The sequence below is a fragment of the Lygodium microphyllum genome, chromosome 14 (assembly GCF_053477565.2).
Source record: "Lygodium microphyllum isolate KBCC chromosome 14, Lygodium_microphyllum_v1.1.10, whole genome shotgun sequence".
Classification (NCBI taxonomy): Eukaryota; Viridiplantae; Streptophyta; class Polypodiopsida; order Schizaeales; family Lygodiaceae; genus Lygodium; species Lygodium microphyllum.
In genome coordinates this window covers 23,225,314-23,245,186 of record NC_141148.1, presented here as the reverse complement: position 1 = coordinate 23,245,186, position 19,873 = coordinate 23,225,314, and the positions used below count along the sequence as shown (strand labels likewise).

The 19,873-nt window shown below is 41.3% G+C and overlaps 1 protein-coding gene across 4 annotated transcripts in view; it reads right to left on the bottom strand.

Annotated features, from left to right (window-relative positions):
• The window catches only part of BGAL17 (beta-galactosidase 17), a 274,438-nt gene that overhangs the window by 212,313 nt on the left and 42,252 nt on the right, over nucleotides 1-19,873 (bottom strand). For all 4 annotated transcript variants that reach the window (XM_087692543.1, XM_087692541.1, XM_087692542.1 and 1 more), the window contains exon 3: nucleotides 11,746-11,941. In XM_087692543.1, the coding sequence (XP_087548669.1) occupies nucleotides 11,746-11,941 (196 nt within the window). The remainder of the gene's footprint in view (nucleotides 1-11,745; nucleotides 11,942-19,873) is intronic.

Genomic DNA, 19,873 nt, shown 5'->3' with positions numbered 1-19,873 from the left:
TTTAGGTATAGGCTCATTCCCAATATCTAATAACCATTCAACAAAGGCACTGAACAAAAGATATATCTTAACTATCCTTAGTTATTCAACCCATCGAATCTTCCATAGTTCGTAATGAAGAAGGATGTTACGCCCAAAATATATCCCCATATGTGACCCATTCCTTGGCCAAAAATCTCTCATGTACCATGAGTTAGGATAAGGTTGCAATACAATTGGAGAAATAAAGATCATTTCCATTATCTCAAATATAGCCTTGCAGTATAGGAAATTATTCGATCCTAAGGCTACTTGATATATGATGGGAAATGATGGGAAAAATATCCTGCAAATGTGTAGCTTCCTCATCATTAAGTTCCTGTAGGCACAATATGTATGCTAGTGCAAGATAATCAATAATAGTTTTCTTCAAACAAGTGTGGTTATTTTACTAATTCTTTTTATACATTGACTACTTAACCTTACACTAAAAGCTCTTTTGAAACCTAGGCTCTGATACCACGTGAGAGGTGCCTCCTCCAACGCACCCAAAGGAGTCCTCTTACTAGTTGACCGAAATTCATATCCATGCGCATCACCATCCAATCTCCCCATGGGAAACCTAGGACTTAGTTAAACATGGGAATCTTAGTTCTACTTCACAGGGAAAGCGTAGACAAGTCACCCCTAACAAAAATCTAATGCCCACCTAAGCAAGACCACTTTGTAATCAATCAAAGACAGAAGTAAGGTTAACACCGCACTTGGTTCAAAGAGAGTAAGAGACAAGGGGGAGTGTAACTCGATCCCCCTATCCATAAGATAAAATCTTAGCTCCGGCTCGCTAAAACGGTATTAAACCTTGTAACTAATCCTACCGATATTAGGAGGGTCACTATTTAATCAACTCTATCTAATGTTGAAAAGTTACCCGACTTACCAAGTCAACCCAACCATAGACGTTCAATCATCACGATTGAAGTCTTCCACTGTCCTCGATTGGGTTTGCTTTAGTTTTCTAATTAGCAAAGCATACTACCACGTTGTTTGGACGTATAAAAAACAGCTTACTTTTATTACTCAATTAAACTAGGTTCGTTAAACTCAATCTTTAGCACATAACAAACAATTCGAAAATCAATTACTTTATTTCATAATAAGCAGAACCATCACTCCACAGAGTGGTAGAAAACTCTCTTTTCACAAAAATACATTGTCCAACCTAGGATAGAGCCTTCCAATCTCACAGAATTGGGCTATATGTGATTGCACTCTGTCCACGGTCAACACAGAATTCACTGGGTTAGAGCTCCTCTAAGCTTCCTTGAGTCTCAGGAGCCATCATACATAGCAAAGGCACTTATCACTCGGCCCTTTGCCATCTCAAGTGCTCGAGTAATCAAAAACCAAAAACACCTACCTCTCTCGAAAGCATAGGACCCCCCACCCACAAGTGAGTTGTTCCACACTCCGCAGAGTGTTAGGAAGCACTGGGGATCCCAATGTCCTGAACCACCACAATCCATAACTCGTCCAGTTGTTTCAAGCACGGGATCATAAGAGACATAATTCATCATTCATAAATCCAAAAGCAGACTTAACCATAAAACATTTTTAACACATTTGTCAATGTATGCGATGCATAGAATCTGTTCCTCTCATCAATTCCCATGTCCTTTCCTAAAAAGCAATTGATAATATTTACATGTTTTTGTAAGTTTAAGTACGTTCTAACTAGTGGTAATCTATATAACAGACTTATCCTATGGGCTTTTCTAACATTACTAACTTATCTCTCATTTTATCGTAAGATGCAAAAGAGCAATAACATAAATTAGAAAAATTAAAAGGTTGTAGAGTTAATAGCTTAAAAGTAATCATTTTCTTATGTACTAAACCTGATTGTCTCTGTTCGGCCAGCCATCATGATGATTATGATTTATGACCGCAACCTCAGTTTGTTGTGGAATAACCGGTCCTTCGGGTTGAATGGATTCGGTGCATCTCGACGTCTCTTGGGAGCCATGGAAAAAGCTTGATGGATTTGAGCAATGCTTCCATGTAGGTGTGGACAGAGAGAGGTCGGCTAATTGCAGCAGAGCTTCGTCGCATCAACAGCACAGAGACTTCTATATGGGTTGTTATTTTAACGTAACGCTCTATCCCTGTTTATATAGTACTCGGGAGGGGGAGAGGAAAAGGGAGAGGTGGGCTTGCTTTTAGCGTTTTTTATGACATCATCGATGATGTCAGAGACAGGCTCCGTTTTTGGAACGTAGCGTGGAGATAAAGATACGGTGAGCACCGTGTGTCGCGTCATCGGGCGGGCATCACTCCAAGGCTCACAACCAAGGCAACGACCACTCTACCTTCCAAGAACGGAGCCCCTCTCTGACATCTTCCATTTTTCTCAGCCTTCATTTCCTTGACATTTAACTCCTCATCATGGTCGTGAAAGCTGACATCCTTTCCACGCAGCAATGTATCAGCTGTATTAGCAATTTCTATAAGCTGAGACATGCTTGAAACAGTGGATTAAATGCGAAAATCCTCGATTCCTTTAGGCAAACCACATACATACTTCTCCACCTGCTTATGAAGGGGAACTGAAAAATAAGAAGTGACGGGCAGCAACGCATCCCAAAACTTCTTATTGTATTGCTCTAAATTCTTGCATTCCTTTGCATCAAGCTTCTTCCAAGCTGCCATGATGTCCACCTCAAAGGTAATGCGGCCCTTGCCCAACCATTGCATGAAAAATCATGCTACCACCAAAGTATCTTGGCTGCCCCATCATAGCATGCATGCCCGACTGTCCAAAATCCATTGGATTGGCACTTCCATAATGGCCTTGCATTTCCATTCCTTGCCCCATAGGTACCAACTGTTTAGCTTCATTGGGCTCTTTAGGAGCTTCAAGTGAAGGATTTGGCACTACCTTCAGTGCACCTTGCTGTCCCGAAGGTGTAGAAGTTGACTTCTTCTTCTTGCCCTTGCTGTCCTTCTTCCAAGCATTCAAAAATCGGGTGAATTGAGGATCCTTTGCCAATTCAGCAAAGAGATTTGCTGCTGTCCTCATCCGATTCTTGAACTAGTCATCAAATTCCTCTTCACTTTGCCGGTCATCTACCTCATGATGGCTTGGAGGCCCTGCATCTTGCCTGTCCATATTGAGAGGCATCATCACAGCTTGATTCCATCTCACTGCATGAAGACAGGTTGCTGTAATTTCTCAGCTGAGCACAAAAATCAGCACTAGCACAAAGCTTTGGCTTGCAATCAGGTGCCTCGGGCTCACCAAATCAAAAGATTGAGTGATTATCCCGGCAATGAAACCATGAAACCAGCCTTCCTTCTTGGAATGGGTGGTGATAACTTGATTTAAGAGTTAATTAGAAAATAAATAAATGCACATAAAATGAAATACACACTTTACCATAACATTCTTGGACAGTAGACACCTTGTTGGCCCCAAAATTGGCACCCCTTGCGGTATTTCTTTAGCTTTCATTCAATTGGAAGGAGTACAACTCGAGATTCTTCAATCTCCTCCTACTAACCAATTGCTCTTGCTGTCATAAATGACCAGCAAACCTTTTGGGTCATTTGCCCCTTGATTCACCCAGGACTTATTCTCCAATTTGACCCTCGGCTGGCCAAATGCTGCCCCAAATCAATTTGGGATAGGCTGGCTCCTGAAATCCCTTGATAATCTTCAATTATTGGCTGCTGATTTCAGTCCCTTGAGCCTTCAATCTCTGGCACGGATCCCAAGGTGGCTGCTAAACCCTAATTTCTGCTGTAAATTAGGGTTTACTGCAGAAATTACAGATCGGCCCACCAAAAATGGCTGAAATCTTTTCCAAATGGTTGAGAATTGCTGAGAATGGCTAAGCATAGACTAAAGGAGATGAGAGAATGCTGTAAAGAGAGAAAATTTTGAGATTCGTCGCGAAGAACTTATCAAAATTAGTTGCTGCCCTGCAGTACCAACCCCAAACGCATGCACTAACAACAATAGGAGCAACGGAGACTATGATCTTCAAGAGAAAGTGCATCAGAAGCAATTGCTAGCTTCCCAAGGTCGAGAATATGCAATCTCCATCACCACAATGGTCTCCAATGGCTGGGAATTGGCCCCAAAAGCTGGCAGCAACAGTCCAATACCTCTTTCCAACAACTCCAAAAAAAAACGAGATTTCCCTCTCCCTTCAGCCCTATTTAATATTTCCCCCACTTGCATGGGAAAGTTTTGCCAAGTGGCAGCTTTCATAATCCATTTTGAGCAATTTCTAGTCATTTAATTAATTTTCAGAATTAATTAATTCAGCCCTTAATCCATGCCCAGAAAATTGACCTTGCCCATCCAAAAATTAATTGGCTAGGCCATTTCCAACCCAAAGTGGTCCCATGCATTAATTGACCCTTGGACAAGCATTAATCCAATAATTAATGCCTAGTACCTAGTGTCACCACTGACACTTAATGGCCAATTAATGGTCCTAGGGGCAAACTGACACCAAAATTCACCTAGAATCTAACAAGTGTAACTTATTACAACTTTTGCCTTGACACCCATCCTTTTCATAGGGTCCTTCGACCTTCAACTGTGAAAAAGTAGCTTGCACCTCACATGTGCAACACATGTGCATCTTTTAATTGCACATTTGATTAATCCTTTAATCAAATGTCAATTACACATAAGCAAAGCATCAAATTTTCACATCCTCGTGACATATACGCACATTGTTTATTAAAATAAACTAAGTAATGGGGGCATTACAAATCTCTTTTTCTTTTCAATCGTGATTCAAAGTTTTTTTACTTTTTAGAATTCACCTTGTCTTGCTTTCTCTCTTTCTACCATCCAAGAATGATATACTCTCTCCCTCTAAATTTCTCTCTTATAACTTTATAGTGACATCTTGAACACCACGCTAAAAAGAGATGATATTTTCTTTTTTATGACAAAGAGATGGGAGTGGATGAAGCGACCCATCCATTGGTTCACAGCACTCTTGTATCCCACATTCTTGAAGTCCTCTCTATTTATGGATGTCAATGCCCTTGCTGATCGTGATGTCTTTCTTCCTACTCTTGAGTCTTGAGTCTTATTTTAACTCTCTATTGCACTTACTTTTGAGTAAAGTTTCTAAATATATGTTTTAAGTCCAAACATTACATATAGACTTAAATTATATGTTTAAAAATATTCATTGGACATAGCATCAAACATAGATCCAAGATTTATTAGTCGAATTAGTACCATACTAGTATCAAACGATACTAATCAAACACCATCGGACATGACAATCTTGCGGCAACCGATATGCATCCTTTGTCTCGTCCCCTAGCTGCTTTGGGATGGGACGCCTTGGGGTGAAAATGGGCTTAAGCTTATTTTCCAATCCCCTCTTGGTTTCAATTTTGGGCCTAAGAGGAGATATTGATTTAAAATTATATTACAAACTAATTATCTCTTTAAAACAGCCCCAAAACATATAAGTTACTGAAAGTTTTATTACAAGGTCCGCAGTCCTAAAGAGTTTTTATATTCCATAAGCAAAACCCTAATTTGGAAGGATCCTTCAACATCTATTAATAGACAAGTTGCCCACCATTCAGCCCATCCTTCTCTTATAGGTTTCGGCCATCAACCCTCTTTCATTAGTTGTCTAGTCCCAACGATTGTTGCTACATGGTCTACAGTTGTCACCCAACGTCCCACAATTACCGTTGATCAATTGCCATCATCTTTGAGTGGTTACATTGCTATGTTTACCAGTTTGAGCCCCAAAGACGCTACAATTTGGTTTTCAGCCTACGACTCTTCCATTTCTAGCATCAAGAACTAATTTGCATTTGCATCTATAGTAGGTTGTTTTTGTATTTTTAACACTCTACTCCGATTGGTACTACACTTGGGATCCATCTCTGGTGGACGATACACATTGACATCTCGCTCAAGCAGCTCCCACAAAAGCCGCCAGCTATTGGAAAGCTTTTCCCTTCAGCATTCTCATTAATTTATAGCATTGATTCATTCACTTAGAAACTCTTTCTTCTCTGTTTTTGTTTTTGTTTTTGTGTTTTGTGTTTTGCATTTAGAATTTGTGTTTATTGTGTTACCATCTGAGTTATTATGTTTTAACCGTGTTCATACATTTTGTGTTTTCTCTATATAAACCCAAGCATATCTTCACACTGAGGACATAGCAGTTAGAGCAAATTTGCCATTGACAAGCTAGGCACACAAGGAATCATTACCAGAAAGAGTACCGTAAGGGAAGCTCACCTTGAGGGCCAATCTAGTGTCATCTATTGTGCAAGAGTACTCTAGTTCTCACCTTCTTTCTATCATTGATTTTATTTGTTGAATCGAATAGTGTGTGGACACAACCCTATAGATCAAATCTACACATGGGTTTCAAGTTTGGTAAGCTAAAGTATTCAATTACATTTTTTAGCACTCTACCACAAGGATATAAAATTTTTTAGATGCTTTAAACTTGCTAGTGACATTTAATTAATTTAATAATCAAATGTGTAATCGTGTTAGGCACATGTGATACATGTGGCAGTTATTTCATGGTTGATGGCCAAGGATCCCAAGAAATCAATGCGATGTCAAAGACAAAAGTTGTGATAAGTTATGACAGCTAGGTTTTGGTTGTCAATTGGTGTCGGTTTCGACCCTGCGACAATTATTTGACCATTAAGTGTCAATAGTGACATTAGGAAGTAGTACTAGTTAATTAATTAATGCTAGTCTAAGGGTCAACTGAGGTTGGGGACCCCTCTAGGTTGCAAATGGCTTAGCCATTTTATTTGTGGATGGACATATTTAATTTTTCGCAAGGTCAAAAGAGCTAAATTAAATTTTAGAATTAATTAATATAATGGCTGAAAATTGCTAGAAAATGGGATTAGAAGGCTACTACTTGGCAAAAATACCCATACAACTAAGAAAAAACGTTTTTGGAGCTAGTGGAGAGCATTCAGTACATTTTTCAGTCAAAGAGAGGGGAAGAAGCAATTGTTGGTTGATCCATTTTTCTATACAAAAATCAACTATTGCAGTAGGTGACAACTATTTGGAGCCTATAGGAGGTAGGCGATAGCAAGAGAACTCTTCCCAAGGGCTGGTAATAGCATTTTGGGCCTTCAAGGCAGCAAGCAACTGCATTTAATGTAGTTTGAATAGGGCAACAAGCAGATTCTAGCATTTTCTCGCGAAGAATCTTAGCATTCTCTCACCTTCTTCAACTTGTGCTCAATAAATTCTCAATGTTTCTCAATCATTTTGAGAAAATCATAGCCAGATTTAGTGGACAGCAAGAGAATTTCTATTGTAAACCCCAAATTTTTGCAAAGATTACAATTTAGCAGGCCACCTTGAGAATCATGCCATCAGTCAAGGATATCATACACTAAAATGCACACTTGAAATTCAATGAATATTCAAGGATTTCAAAAGCTAGCTCATCCATTGTGAATTGGGGCATCATTTGGCCAATTGGTGGTTCCATTAGTGCAAGTCTTAGGTGAAAATCAAGGGGCAACTGGCCCAAATTGCTTGTTGATCAGTTGTATAGCAAGGGGCTTTCGGATCAGCAAAGGAGATTGTGAGATCTCAGCTGGATCTCAATCCATTAGCAATTCAAGTTAAAGAAATACTACAAAGGGCGCCAATTTTAGGGCCAACAGGGTGTCCAATGTCCAAGATAGTTAAGGTAAAGTGTGCATTTCAATTTATGCTCCTTAATTAATTGTTGTGATTAAGTGCTTAATCAAGTATTACCACCCTCTCTAAGAAGGGAGGCTGGTTTCATGGTTCCATTGCTAAGATACCTCTCAATCCTTTGATTCGATGCACCAAGGCACTTGATTACAAGCCAAAGCTCTATGCTAGTGTTGATTTTTGTGCTCAGCTAAGAAGTTATAGCAAGATGTCATCGTTTAGAGAGATGGAATCAAGCACTGATATACCTCTCAGTATGCACATTCAGAAGAAGAAAATGCAAGTCTATCACAAGGACGTGAAATTTTTGAGATGCTTTAATCTTGCTAGTAACATTTAATTATTTAATAATTAAATGTGCAACGTTGCTAGGCACATGTGATGCACATGGCAATTATTTCATGGTTGATGACCAAGGACCCCAAGGAGTCGGTAGATGTCAAAGGCAAAAGTTGTGACAAGTTATGTTAGTTGGATTTTGGTTGTCAGTTGGTGTCAATGTTGACCCTAGGACAATTATTTGACCATTAACTATTTGTGGACAATTATTTGATCATTAACTGCTTGTGGTGACACTAGGGACTAGTATTAATTAAGTAATCAATCTCAATCTAAGGATCAACTGAGGTTGGGGACCCCTCCAAGTTGCAAATGGCCTAGCCAATTTATTTATGGATGGGCACATTTAATTTTTGGCAAGGTTAGAAGGGCTAAAATTAATTTTCAAAATTTATTAACTTTGAAAATTAATTCAACGGCTGAAATTTGCTGGAAAATTGAATTAGAAGGCTGCCACTTGGCAAAAACACCCATGCAACTGAGAAAAAACGTTTTCGGAGTTGGTGGAGAGTAGTCAAGACATTTTTCAGCCAAAGAGAGAGGAAGGAGCACTTGTTGGTCCATTTTCCTGTGCAGAAATCAACCATTGCAACAGGCAACAGCCACTTGATTGGAGCCTACAAGAGGTAGGTGATAGTAGGAGAACTCTTCCCAAGAGCTGGTGACAGCATTTTGGGCCTTCAGGGTAGCAAGTGACTGCATTTAATGCAGTATGAACAAAGCAACAAGCAGATGCTAGCATTTTCGTGCAAAGAATCTCAAATTGCTCTCTCCTCTCAGCATTCTCTCACCTTCTCCAGCTTGTGCTCAATGTTTCTCATCCATTTGGAGAAGATCACAGCCAAATTTGATGGACAGCACAACATTTTATTCTATAAATCCTAAGTTTCTGCAAAAATCAGGGTTTACCAACCACCTTGGGACCCATGCCATCAGCCAAGGGCATCAAACACTAAAATCTACACCTGAAATTCAAGGAATATTCAAGGATTTCAGATGCTAGCTCATTCATTGTGAATTGGAGCAGCATTTAGCCAATTGGTAGTTCCATTAGTGCAAGTCCTGGGTGAAAATCCCCAATTGGCCCAAATTGTTTGCGGACCAATTTACATCAAGGGGCTTTTGGATCAGCAGAGGAAATTGTAAAATCTCAACTTATACTCAATCCATTAGCAATTCAAGTTAAAGAAATACCACAACAGGCACCAGCTCTGGGACCAACAGAGTATCCAATATCCAAGATTGTTAATATAAAGTGTGCATTTCAATTTATGCTCTTCAATTAATTGTTGTAATTAAGTGCTTGATTAGGTATTACCAGTCTCCGAGAAGGAAGGCCGGTTTCACACTACACAATTAATTGGATGTCAATATTGAATATAACAACGTCATTGTACACCTATGGATTATTTTCCTAGGAGAAATCGTTGAAAATACAACCTGAAGCATATAAAAGTTAGATTCTAGCTCTTTTGTCGCAAAAAATGGATGAGAAACTTATGGGCACAACATAATGAAATGCATATAGTATGGATCAAAGTAATCTCCCTTTGGTTTCGGACATGAATTGAATGTTGGTTTGCTGAGGCTTTATCTAGCAATTCAAATCAGTTTGGAACCGAGACTTGCATGTATTATACATTGTTTGCACCATGAACAACAATGTGGAACCAAGTTTGCACCATCAATGTCACTTTTGCCAATCAATTGGATTCAGGGCAACATGTACTCATATGTGTTAATACCTAGAGTGTGAATGAATAGATTTGTCACGCATTTTGTCAAGGTTGGTGAGAGCAACTAAGGACATGCTAGAGTCAAGTCTAGGCTGATCCAAGGGCAAGACACACGGGAATCACTGTTATTGAGAAAGTGTTGACTTATGATAGTAGGTCACTTGTGATTAGTGCAAGCTTTGAGTAATGATAAAGAAATACCTAAGGGGCGCCAACCTTTGCGACCTATCATGTGTCATTTACTGTGCAAGAGCATTCTAGCTCTCCTTCAATGAGTCTTTTGTTTATTTCCTCATTTATTTCATGTGTGCAACTCAGTTTACATTCACTTCCCTTCAAATTATTTCCAAAGGCCGGTTTCACTCAGGTAGTATGGACAGCTGCACTCAATTTGGTCTTTCAGAGATAGTGGCATGCAATGGAAACAACAACTGGCAAGGATATGGACAGAGTTTATTCACACCCCCCCCCCCAACTCAGAGTGCATAAGCAGGAAAGGCTTTCCTATATACTTAGGGTCTCGCCCTTTTTATCCACTTAGAAAAAACTCTCGTGGTCTGACACAACCACCTACAGATTGGTTATTTCACTAGCCTTGTACTATGCATACTGCGGAAGATAGCTAGGGAGCTCTTAACCCATGGTAATTTTCCATTTCTTATTTTTGAGATTTTGTACGATGTAGATACCTTACTGATAATTATGTCTTTGATAAAATATTCTTTTCATGGGAAAAGAAAAGGCAGTTGAATACATGACAATTTAAGCTCATGACTTGCTTATGCTAGCAATGTTGTGACACATGGTGCAGACTTAATGGCAAACAAGCACGTAATGACTAGAACCACAAACGTACATAATAGGGTTACTCTTCTCATTGTTCAAGACAATCAATAACACAAGCGATTTCTTGTTTTGGATTGGATATTGGTATTGTGAACCATAAGAACTACCTGGTTCCATGGGTTCTTTCAAAGACTAGCAGATATATGTCTTGCACTTTAAAGAACTAATCGATACATTCTTATATGTTAGTTGTCACTATGATACTGAATACTTTTCTTATATGTTAGTTGAAGTGAAATCAGCTAGTTATTCTACGTACATCCATTTCTTTCCATTTATAACATCTAAACAAATGTTCCTTTATCAATGACTTCAAACGTTCATGAACAATAGTTGTTGACGAGAAAAAAAATGTGGTAGAATTTCTGGTTAACATCTTGATATCTCTTGGTTCTAACATCCATGTGTAATTGCATGGCCAGCAGCTTGCTTGACTTCACTTCCAGGTATTAAAGGTATGTAATTTCTCCATCATGGCCATTATATTGAGCTTATACACAACCCAGATCATTTGGCAATAATTAAATATGCAACCAGGAAAGTCCTCCAGGATTAGAGATCACTACTACACTGATTATGTGGCAAATCTGGAAAACTTTTCACTTAAGCTGTTAAAAGGTGATCAATACTCTCTAGTAAGTTCTATCAACATGGCAATTCCAGCCAATTCTGTGGCATGTCTCTCCTAATGTACAAAGCATTAAATAGGCATCCCTTGTTCAGAGCATCCACTTGGTAAGCAGGGTCTTTTATTGTGCTATTTGCTTTCCTCTCTTGATAGTATGTTTGCAGTTCCTATAGCTTGCCGGGCAAGTTCTTTGTACAAAACATTAAATAGGCATCCCTTGTTCAGAGCATCCACTTGGTAAGCAGGGTCTTTTATTGTGCTATTTGCTTTCCTCTCTTGATAGTATGTTTGCAGTTCCTATACCTTGCTGCTTGTCAGGCAAGTCCTTACAAACTGAAAATCTTTTCACAATTATATCAATGACTAAAAAGTCAAAGCTCTTGTTAGTTAATGACTCTGAGAGGGAGGAAAGACACAGACATACAGAAGATCTGGTCAGTAAGTTCTAAAACAATGAGAAGGCATAAAAGAGCAACCTGCACATATGTAAGGACCAATGCGGAGCATAACCAGCAAGTCCAAGTTCTGAGCGAGCTGCAAGAATGATTCCAAATCTGCCATGCCTTCAAAATAAAACTCTCCTTCTCGTGGTTCATGCATGTTCCAAGGGATATAGGTTTGTATTGTGTTCAACCCCAAAGCCTTGGCTCGTAGCAGCCTATCCCTCCAATACTGTGGCCAAAAAAAAAAACTAATGAACAAGATGTGCATTAGTACTTGTCCTTTTTTAATTGGTTTTAACAAGAAACATAAAGATGGAAATTAGGATCGTCTTGGTCTTGAACTATGTATCCTTTGCATCAAGCAGTTGCAAAAGTATCTTGCAAATGAGCAAAATTTGTTCAACTAAAGGAAGTTGCCATAGAGATATACAAAAGTAACTGTCTACTGTCAAAGGAGGAGGAGAAAATCTGCCACAAATTACAACTTACTAAGCCTGTCTAGCAATTTGTAGACTCAACACTACTATGGAGGTGATCTGTGTTATGTAAAGCAAAACACTTCACTGTGGCTGTAGTAGATGTCACATTCTAAACCCTGCAGCTGGAGATTCGGATTTTGTGGGGGGTCATATTTAACAGGACAAGATTCAAAACCAGATCTGAAGTAAGCTTTTTCTTCAACTGATTGAAGGCTACAATTTTTTTTAGAGACCGTTTGAAATGCACCCCCTTCTTTTGTAAAGTATGAAGAGGCGGAGCAATTCTCCAAAGTGGTGGACAAACATCCTGTAATAGGAACATAGTCCAAATCCACAAATCAGGCTACTACAAACAACCTCCACTTTAGCTAGGTTCATTCTTACAACATCTTTAAAAATTGCGCGCCCCAAGAAGTGAATCTCCTACATGAAGAACTTGCTCTTCTTGTCATTAATGACTAACCAAGGCTTCAGTAATTCCTGAAAGACTTTAGGCAAATGCTTCGCTCCATCTCATTCTTTGAATAAACAATAATGCCATCAAAGTATGTTCCCACAAAGGATCTATGCTGACAAAGTATCCTATTCATCATCCAATTGAATGTCGGAGGAGCATGGATAAGCTCAAACAACGTCAATAAAATCTTATACAAGCCAAAGGTTGTCCTAAAGACCATCATGTGCACATCTCTTCCAATGTGTATCTGATGATACCCACTCTTCAGATCTATCCCACTGATAATTGCAAGTCCTTTGAACTTAGTCAAGGATATCGCCTATCCTTGGAATGGGAAAACCGTTCTTAATGGTAATCTTATTCAAGGAACAATAGTCAATACACATGCTAAGCTAAACCCTGATTTGGGAGGACCCAGCCATCTAGAAATAGACGGGCTGCCCATCACTTGGCCTCAATCTTGTTTTTGCAAATTACAAGTGTCAAATTCTACTATCCACACCCTGCATGGAGGATATCTCAATTTGAGTTACTATCCATTGTTAAATATTTTTGGCGCCTGCTGTCCAGCCCTTCCCAAGTGTTGGCGACTGCTGTCTGCTGATGCGGAGACCATTCAACCTTTCATCAGCTCTGCCACGTTGCAGTTTTCACTGCGTTTGCTGCTCCAAACTGCCGCCAAGTGTGACACCTCACCTGCTAACCCTGCATTTCGCAGCTGCACCCTGTTGTCCAGCTGCCAAGCCATCATCAGGCTGTGTTTTGCTATCCTATATTGTACCCATCTGTCATCACTGATCTGGCCATCACAGAGCTGGGTTTGTTGCTGCCAAACATTTTCAGAGGCTGCATGCTGCATTTCGGGATCTATCAGAGTACAACACGTGCTTTTGCTCATACTCTTTGCCCCAGTCCCTAAGACATGGGAATTTGAGGTTTAGTATTCATTTTGTATAGTCTGTTTTCTACATTGCACATTGTATTTATTTCATTATTCAGATTTTTTTCATCTTCTCTGTTCATTATCTTTGTGTTAGCCTAACCCTAACTGTGTTTCTTTATCAATCTATGCATTTGTCGTGCAATTGAGTTTGTATTCTGTAGTCAAACATTTCTTTACAAGTGGAAGAGGACTGAGGTTGAAGGTGTGATGGAGAAATGATAAAGAAAAAATGATACAAATAAAGCCTTTTTGGGGCTCTAATGGAAACCAAAATAGAAATTGATGAGATACAATGAACATGCTTTTTCTGCTTTGGAGAAGACAAAGAAGAAGAAGGATAAGGACTCTTCCAACAAGGCATTACCTTGGATTCCAACTTTGACTCTAGCCACGTGGCAAAGGCCGACTCGACCTCTACAACTTTCTAGCCCTATTGGTGGTATTATCCCTCACAACTCTTCAATGCTAGAGAGGGAGTGTGAGGGTGGTGGTGGCATGGTATTTGAGCCTCATCCATATGCAAATGTGGTATAGATTGCCTATAAATAGGCAAAAATAATACATCAATAAATGACCAATCAGCCAACATCATGAGCCACCAAGAATACCAATCAGCCAGCCAAAATGGCTCTAACTCAAAAGTGAAATGCACTCACACTATGAGCTCTATCACCCAAGATATGTACACTGCTAACACAAATCGTAGAGATCAATGGCATGACTACACCTTATAGTACAAATGAACCAAGGATGCTAGCAATCAGCTCCCCCTAACAATCCCAAATGCACATATTGCCATGACCCAAGCTACTACCCCACAAGTAGTTACCATAGTTGGTGCAATGAAAGACCATCCTAAAGGCTCTCCTCCAAACCTACTAATGTATGGGACGATCCCATTGGCAATGCTGCTAGGTCCCCTCTCTCTCTGTCCACATCTTGCACATGCTACGCAAGCCTTGCCATAACCGTGCCAAGTATGAATCCCACTAACAATGCCACTAGATCCTCTCTATCTCTCCACATCTCACACATGCTACAAAAGCCTTCCATAACCATGCCAAGTACAAAGTGCCAAACTCCTATAAGCTTCATACCACAAGAAGAAGATATTCTTGGCCCTAAAGCTATCATCTTCTCTCCTCAAAAATTCGATCACAAAAGATAGTGAGATACCTTGTCTATGCCAATGTTTAATGGTTATTGACTCTACTCTGGTCTTGCTCATCTATATCCTCCTCCCCAACTTGGTGTTGTAGCCAAAAAAGACTGCATTGCATGGTTTTGAGTCTCTTCACAACTACTCTCCCATGTCCCACTAAAATCTCTGTAGGGGTCTCTTCTGGGTAGGCGCAGTGTCTCCATCCCTCCATCAAGTAAGAAATTGGGTCTGTCTCAATGTACTATTTACTATCGCATTGTGCCACTACCATGATCCTCTGCTGAGAGCAATCTGTAAAACTCTGCACACATCCAAGGCCTCTCTTTGAAGTCTATCATCATCCTCCACCATGAAAGTAAAACCCCATCTCTGCCAATTGCAGTCACTCCCACCAGGATGTCTGCTAGGGCAAAGAGACCTATTCGTATTTGAGATGTCTGTATCAGTCCTCCACTTCAGAGAAACTCCCTCTATCACGACCTCTACTGTAGCTTTAGCACCTCTAAGGCTCTTCAGTCTCTATCTTTGAGTCTCCTGTGTGATAAATCCTGAAAAGCAAGCCACCCTCCCACTAAAAAGGCAAGCGATGTGGACAATCTCCCTCAAGAAAGAGGTCTTCTATCCAAGGATGCAGGCAGGCTCTAATCTCAAGTGATGGTTGAAGAGCAAAGGTCAACTCACCTTCTCTTCAACTGTGGTCAAAGCTAAATGGTTAAGGCTAGACAAAAAAAATTCCAAGCTTTGATGATGGAAGGTGCAAATCTAATATCAAAGCTCATCCCCCTAAATCTCTGGCCCTGATCTCCTCAAAAGCCCAATGGATACCACACCGGCAAGTTACTCCAAATGTAGGTGCAATGGACCATAACATCGATGGCAATAGCTTTTACCAACACTACTCACCTGGAAGAAGACCCCTAAAAATGAGGTTAACTAGTAAGGATTGATTCTTTTTAGGATACATCAGATAAATGATATGCAAGTCTCCCTAGGTGCCCAAGCTCAAAAGATCTCCAAGGAGAGGATGTGATCAGGTGTAGTTTTTTATTAACCCTCAAACGAACAAGGTGGAAAATCTAGAAAATCTAAAGTAAAAGACAAAGCCAAGGCAAAAGCGGAATGGAGAACGAAGGCATGCCAAGAAAAATCAGGAAACACAAAAAGTGTGAAAAAGTCCTTAATCAAGGAGAGGCACTCAAGAAAAAGTGCAAGTCAATACTTTTGTAAAAGAGCGCAAGGCACACTATGATTTATTTTAAGAGCGTCGGCTCTGACCTATGCAAATTGTAAATGTAGATGGGCGGTAGGAAGAAAGCTAGGAAGATAGGAGAACAATGGAAAAAATGGCCTAGACTATGGCCGGCCATGTAAAAAGGGGATGACCACCCAAATGGGATTTAGAGCTTTGTATATAAAGTTCAAAAGTTGAATGAGAGCGGATTCTTTCGTGTGTGGCAAAGTGGACTCTCTCTCTTTTCTTCTTCTTCTCTTCTCTTCTTGCTTGCGAGTAAGTGAGTAAGGGAGTGTATGAGGGTGAGGGATCTTGGAGGTGAAGCCCTCCTCCATCTCTCTTCTTCTTCTTCTCTTCTCTTCTCGCGTCTCGCGCACAGCTATGGAGGATGGAGCTTGGAGATGGAGGTTTGAGGATGCTTAAGCTTGCATCAAGAATCGTGGAGCTATCCGAGTGTTTGAGAGAGGAAGCAACTCTATCGGGCATCAAGGTAAGCTCACTACACTCGTAAAGAGGGATGGCGTGTCGGCTATGTGAGAGGTAGCCATTAGTGCTCGCTTGAAACGCTTGAACAATAAGCGGTCCGTGGGTCTTGGCAGTTGAGCTTGCGCTCACTTCTACATTTTGGTTCCATTGCCGAGACCAACGGATTTAAGCTTGAGCCCTTGCGCGCTTCAAATCGAGCATCGAAGTAAGGGTTTCATCCTTGAACCAGAGCTTGAGATAGATAGAAAGTTTTGGGTTTTAATCCGTGCTACACGTAAGTATTTTTGGTTTTTTTATGATTGGAGTAGGAGAAATCCATTCAGTACCTTGCTTTTGATTTTTGTTGCATTTAGAGTAGGATAGGTAGGAGAAATCAGAGGAAATCAAAGAGGAAAGCTTGAAGTTCACTGCTGTAAAACAATCCTGAACAGGGCAATAACAGGGGAAAATGAAAACAAAAGAGTGCTTAGATGTCTCGGAGTCGAAGGTCGAGTGATTGGGAAGGCTAAGGCGCATGCGAGTGAGAGCTTAACGTCTTGGGTGACAAGGGAAAACCTCATTTACAATTCTAGCTTTATGAAAGAGAGAGAGAGAGAGAGAGAGAGAGAGAGAGGGAGCTTGCAAGTCCAGGTCTACATCAAATCGATCGGAGCATATCAGGACTTTCAGTGAGATTCAGGTATGGAATGCCCTTGACTTACACTCCTCCTTGATTCCTAGAAGTTTTGGTAGCTACTAGCAACATCTATATTTAGATTTTTGGCAAATAAGTGATCGACACACGTTTCAGTCGGTGGAATCAGACGCCTCCTACAGTGCCCGATTCCCAGAATCGGACCAAGCGAACCGTCTGATTCCCAGAATCGGACACTCGAACAAACCCACCTCGTCTGATCAGACACCCTGTCTGATTTTGAAAATCAGACAACCCATAATCGGACCACTCAGACTTGGACCCGTCCAATCGGCCGATCAAACCAACTCCAATCAGAAACACAACCCATCCGATCGCGACGATTGGACCACAGAATGGGACCAATAACCTTGTCCAATCGGGCATACCCCAATCGAACCATTCAAAATCGAATGCTCTAAGATCGGACATTGTCTCATCAGACATCCGATTCCTAGGATCGGACTCCCAGAATCAGAGGCACAGAAATTGGGCCGCCACAATCGGACCAACTCTAGCTGTCTGATTGGACACACACCTGTCCAATTATGACAATACGACCCGAACCTGTCCGATCCCCAAAATCAGACACTAGTAAATCGAACGCAACCTGAGAAGAAAAACTTGGGAATTTGATGAACCCCGGCTAACGAGAAGCGTAACCCGCGCTGAAAGAACCCACCGATCGCCTCACACACAATTACAAACCTAGGGATTGTGGTCGAACGGTCTGAAAGGGTGTTCAGTGTTGTGGGCTGATTGCAAGACCCCAAACCGAGCCAAATGAGATAGCGCAGCAAAAAAACCTAGAAGCTGGAGGGAACTGTTAGGAACCACACACACGACCCTGTCATGCCAACCCGTAGACAAGAGCACCGGAGCTACACGCACTTTGTTTTTTCACTCACTCTGATTTCCATCACTCGAAGGTCAACTAAGGAAAGCTAAAAGCCTCATTTCGCACAGTGCAAAGAGAAGAGCATACACGCACACCCACGCACAGAGTGAGGGTATGAGGACTGATTGTAAGTAACAAGGAACACACCTGGACTTAAGAACTAGAAGAAACCAACCAGTAAGAGAAGACCCAAAGACATAGAAGGGATGTAGAATCCCCAAAGGTAGGACCAAGTGAAGAACATGGCCAAAAACCTGAACGCAACAAAGATAGACAATACCGCGGAAGTGGATCTGCCCGGCCTTATCAACTTGATCGACAACTTAGCAGAACAGGAAATCCTAGACATGGAAGAAGGCAGCTCAAGCCGTAGAAGCGACGAGAAGCTAACCTAGGAGACTTTCCTAAGGTTATCCAATAGTTAGTGTACAAATACAACGCTCAAACCCGGCTAGAACACCGAGGCAGACCAATCGAGGTCATCATGGCAGACCTAGAGGAGGAAAGAAAACTGGCCCGCAGAGCTCTACAAGGCCTAGCGCCATACGACCAGGATCAGCAAACTAGGAACTTACACCAAAGCTTAGAAATACGAGAGATCCAAAGAGTGCTAGCCTTAGCGAGTAGGAATCAGTCAAAGAGCGAGAGAGCGCTAGAAGGAGATCTCACGCTAAGCGAGCTCCTGACAAAGCAGCTGCTAGATAACACAGCCGCTGAACAAAGCGCTACAGCATTGGCAACATCACTACTGACAGGGTTGGGAGTCAACCAAGGCTCTAGGAGCCAATCGAAAATCCATGTGGTAACAAAGCAGCTGGATAAATACCAAGTAATCGACGACCCATACAGCTTTGTGAAGCAGTTTGAACAGGTTTGCGAGGCCAACGGCCTCACTGATCCTACTCAACACTCCCAAGCCTTCGGACTGTGCTTAGGCGATAAGGGTCAGACCTGGTACACAAGTATAGATGCTACGGAGCGGGCCGATTTCAATGACCTGAAAAATCTCTTCATTAAGAGATTTTCCAAACTGGGATACTCTGATAACCAATTAGTGCGGCTTATGAATGTCAAGCAGAAAGAGAGAGAGGACATTCGAGATTATGTGACCACGTAAGGAGCCTCTTCAAGAGAATTCCCTTGGGTGAGAGATCAACCGAAAGAGCAGTATCCATGGTATTCATCAACGGAATACGGGGCGAGAAGCTCTACAAAGCCTTGGCCAACAACTCAAGCTTGCAACGAGACGCACTGGCAAGGGTCTTTGAAGAAGCTATTAGAGTGGACAACCAGCTCAAGGAAAGAGGCTCGAATCAGGAAGAGTCCAGTGCCAGGAGTTCCGAGAGAGCCGAGTGAGAGAATAGACTCAAGCACTCAGGACAAAGAAAATGGCACTGAGTCGGGGACAAGATCTAGGAGAGATTAGGATGGACATAGCCAAACTACAAGAGGTGATGAGACGACCAATGCGCCCACACGTCCAATGTGTGTATTATGGCGGAAACCACTTGCCAGTTGAGTGTTAGGACCCTAGGTCACAACTTTTTGCTAATTGTGGTAGATTCGGCCATGACACCATGCATTGTCAATTACCTCGGAGACTCTCGTACCCGCAACCTTACGGTCAACCCCACCTTGTGAACATGCCACCGAACTTCTTTGGAAGGGGAACTTCATTGGCCCTTCCGGAACCAAATGATGCTAAACCTACCATCCCTAGGATGGAAATCAATCCTACAAGTATCCCTAGACCGCTTGGACCCTACCTGACCCATCCACCGAGTGATACCCCAGTACACTATGTAGACGAGCCTAGCAACGATGAGCCGTAT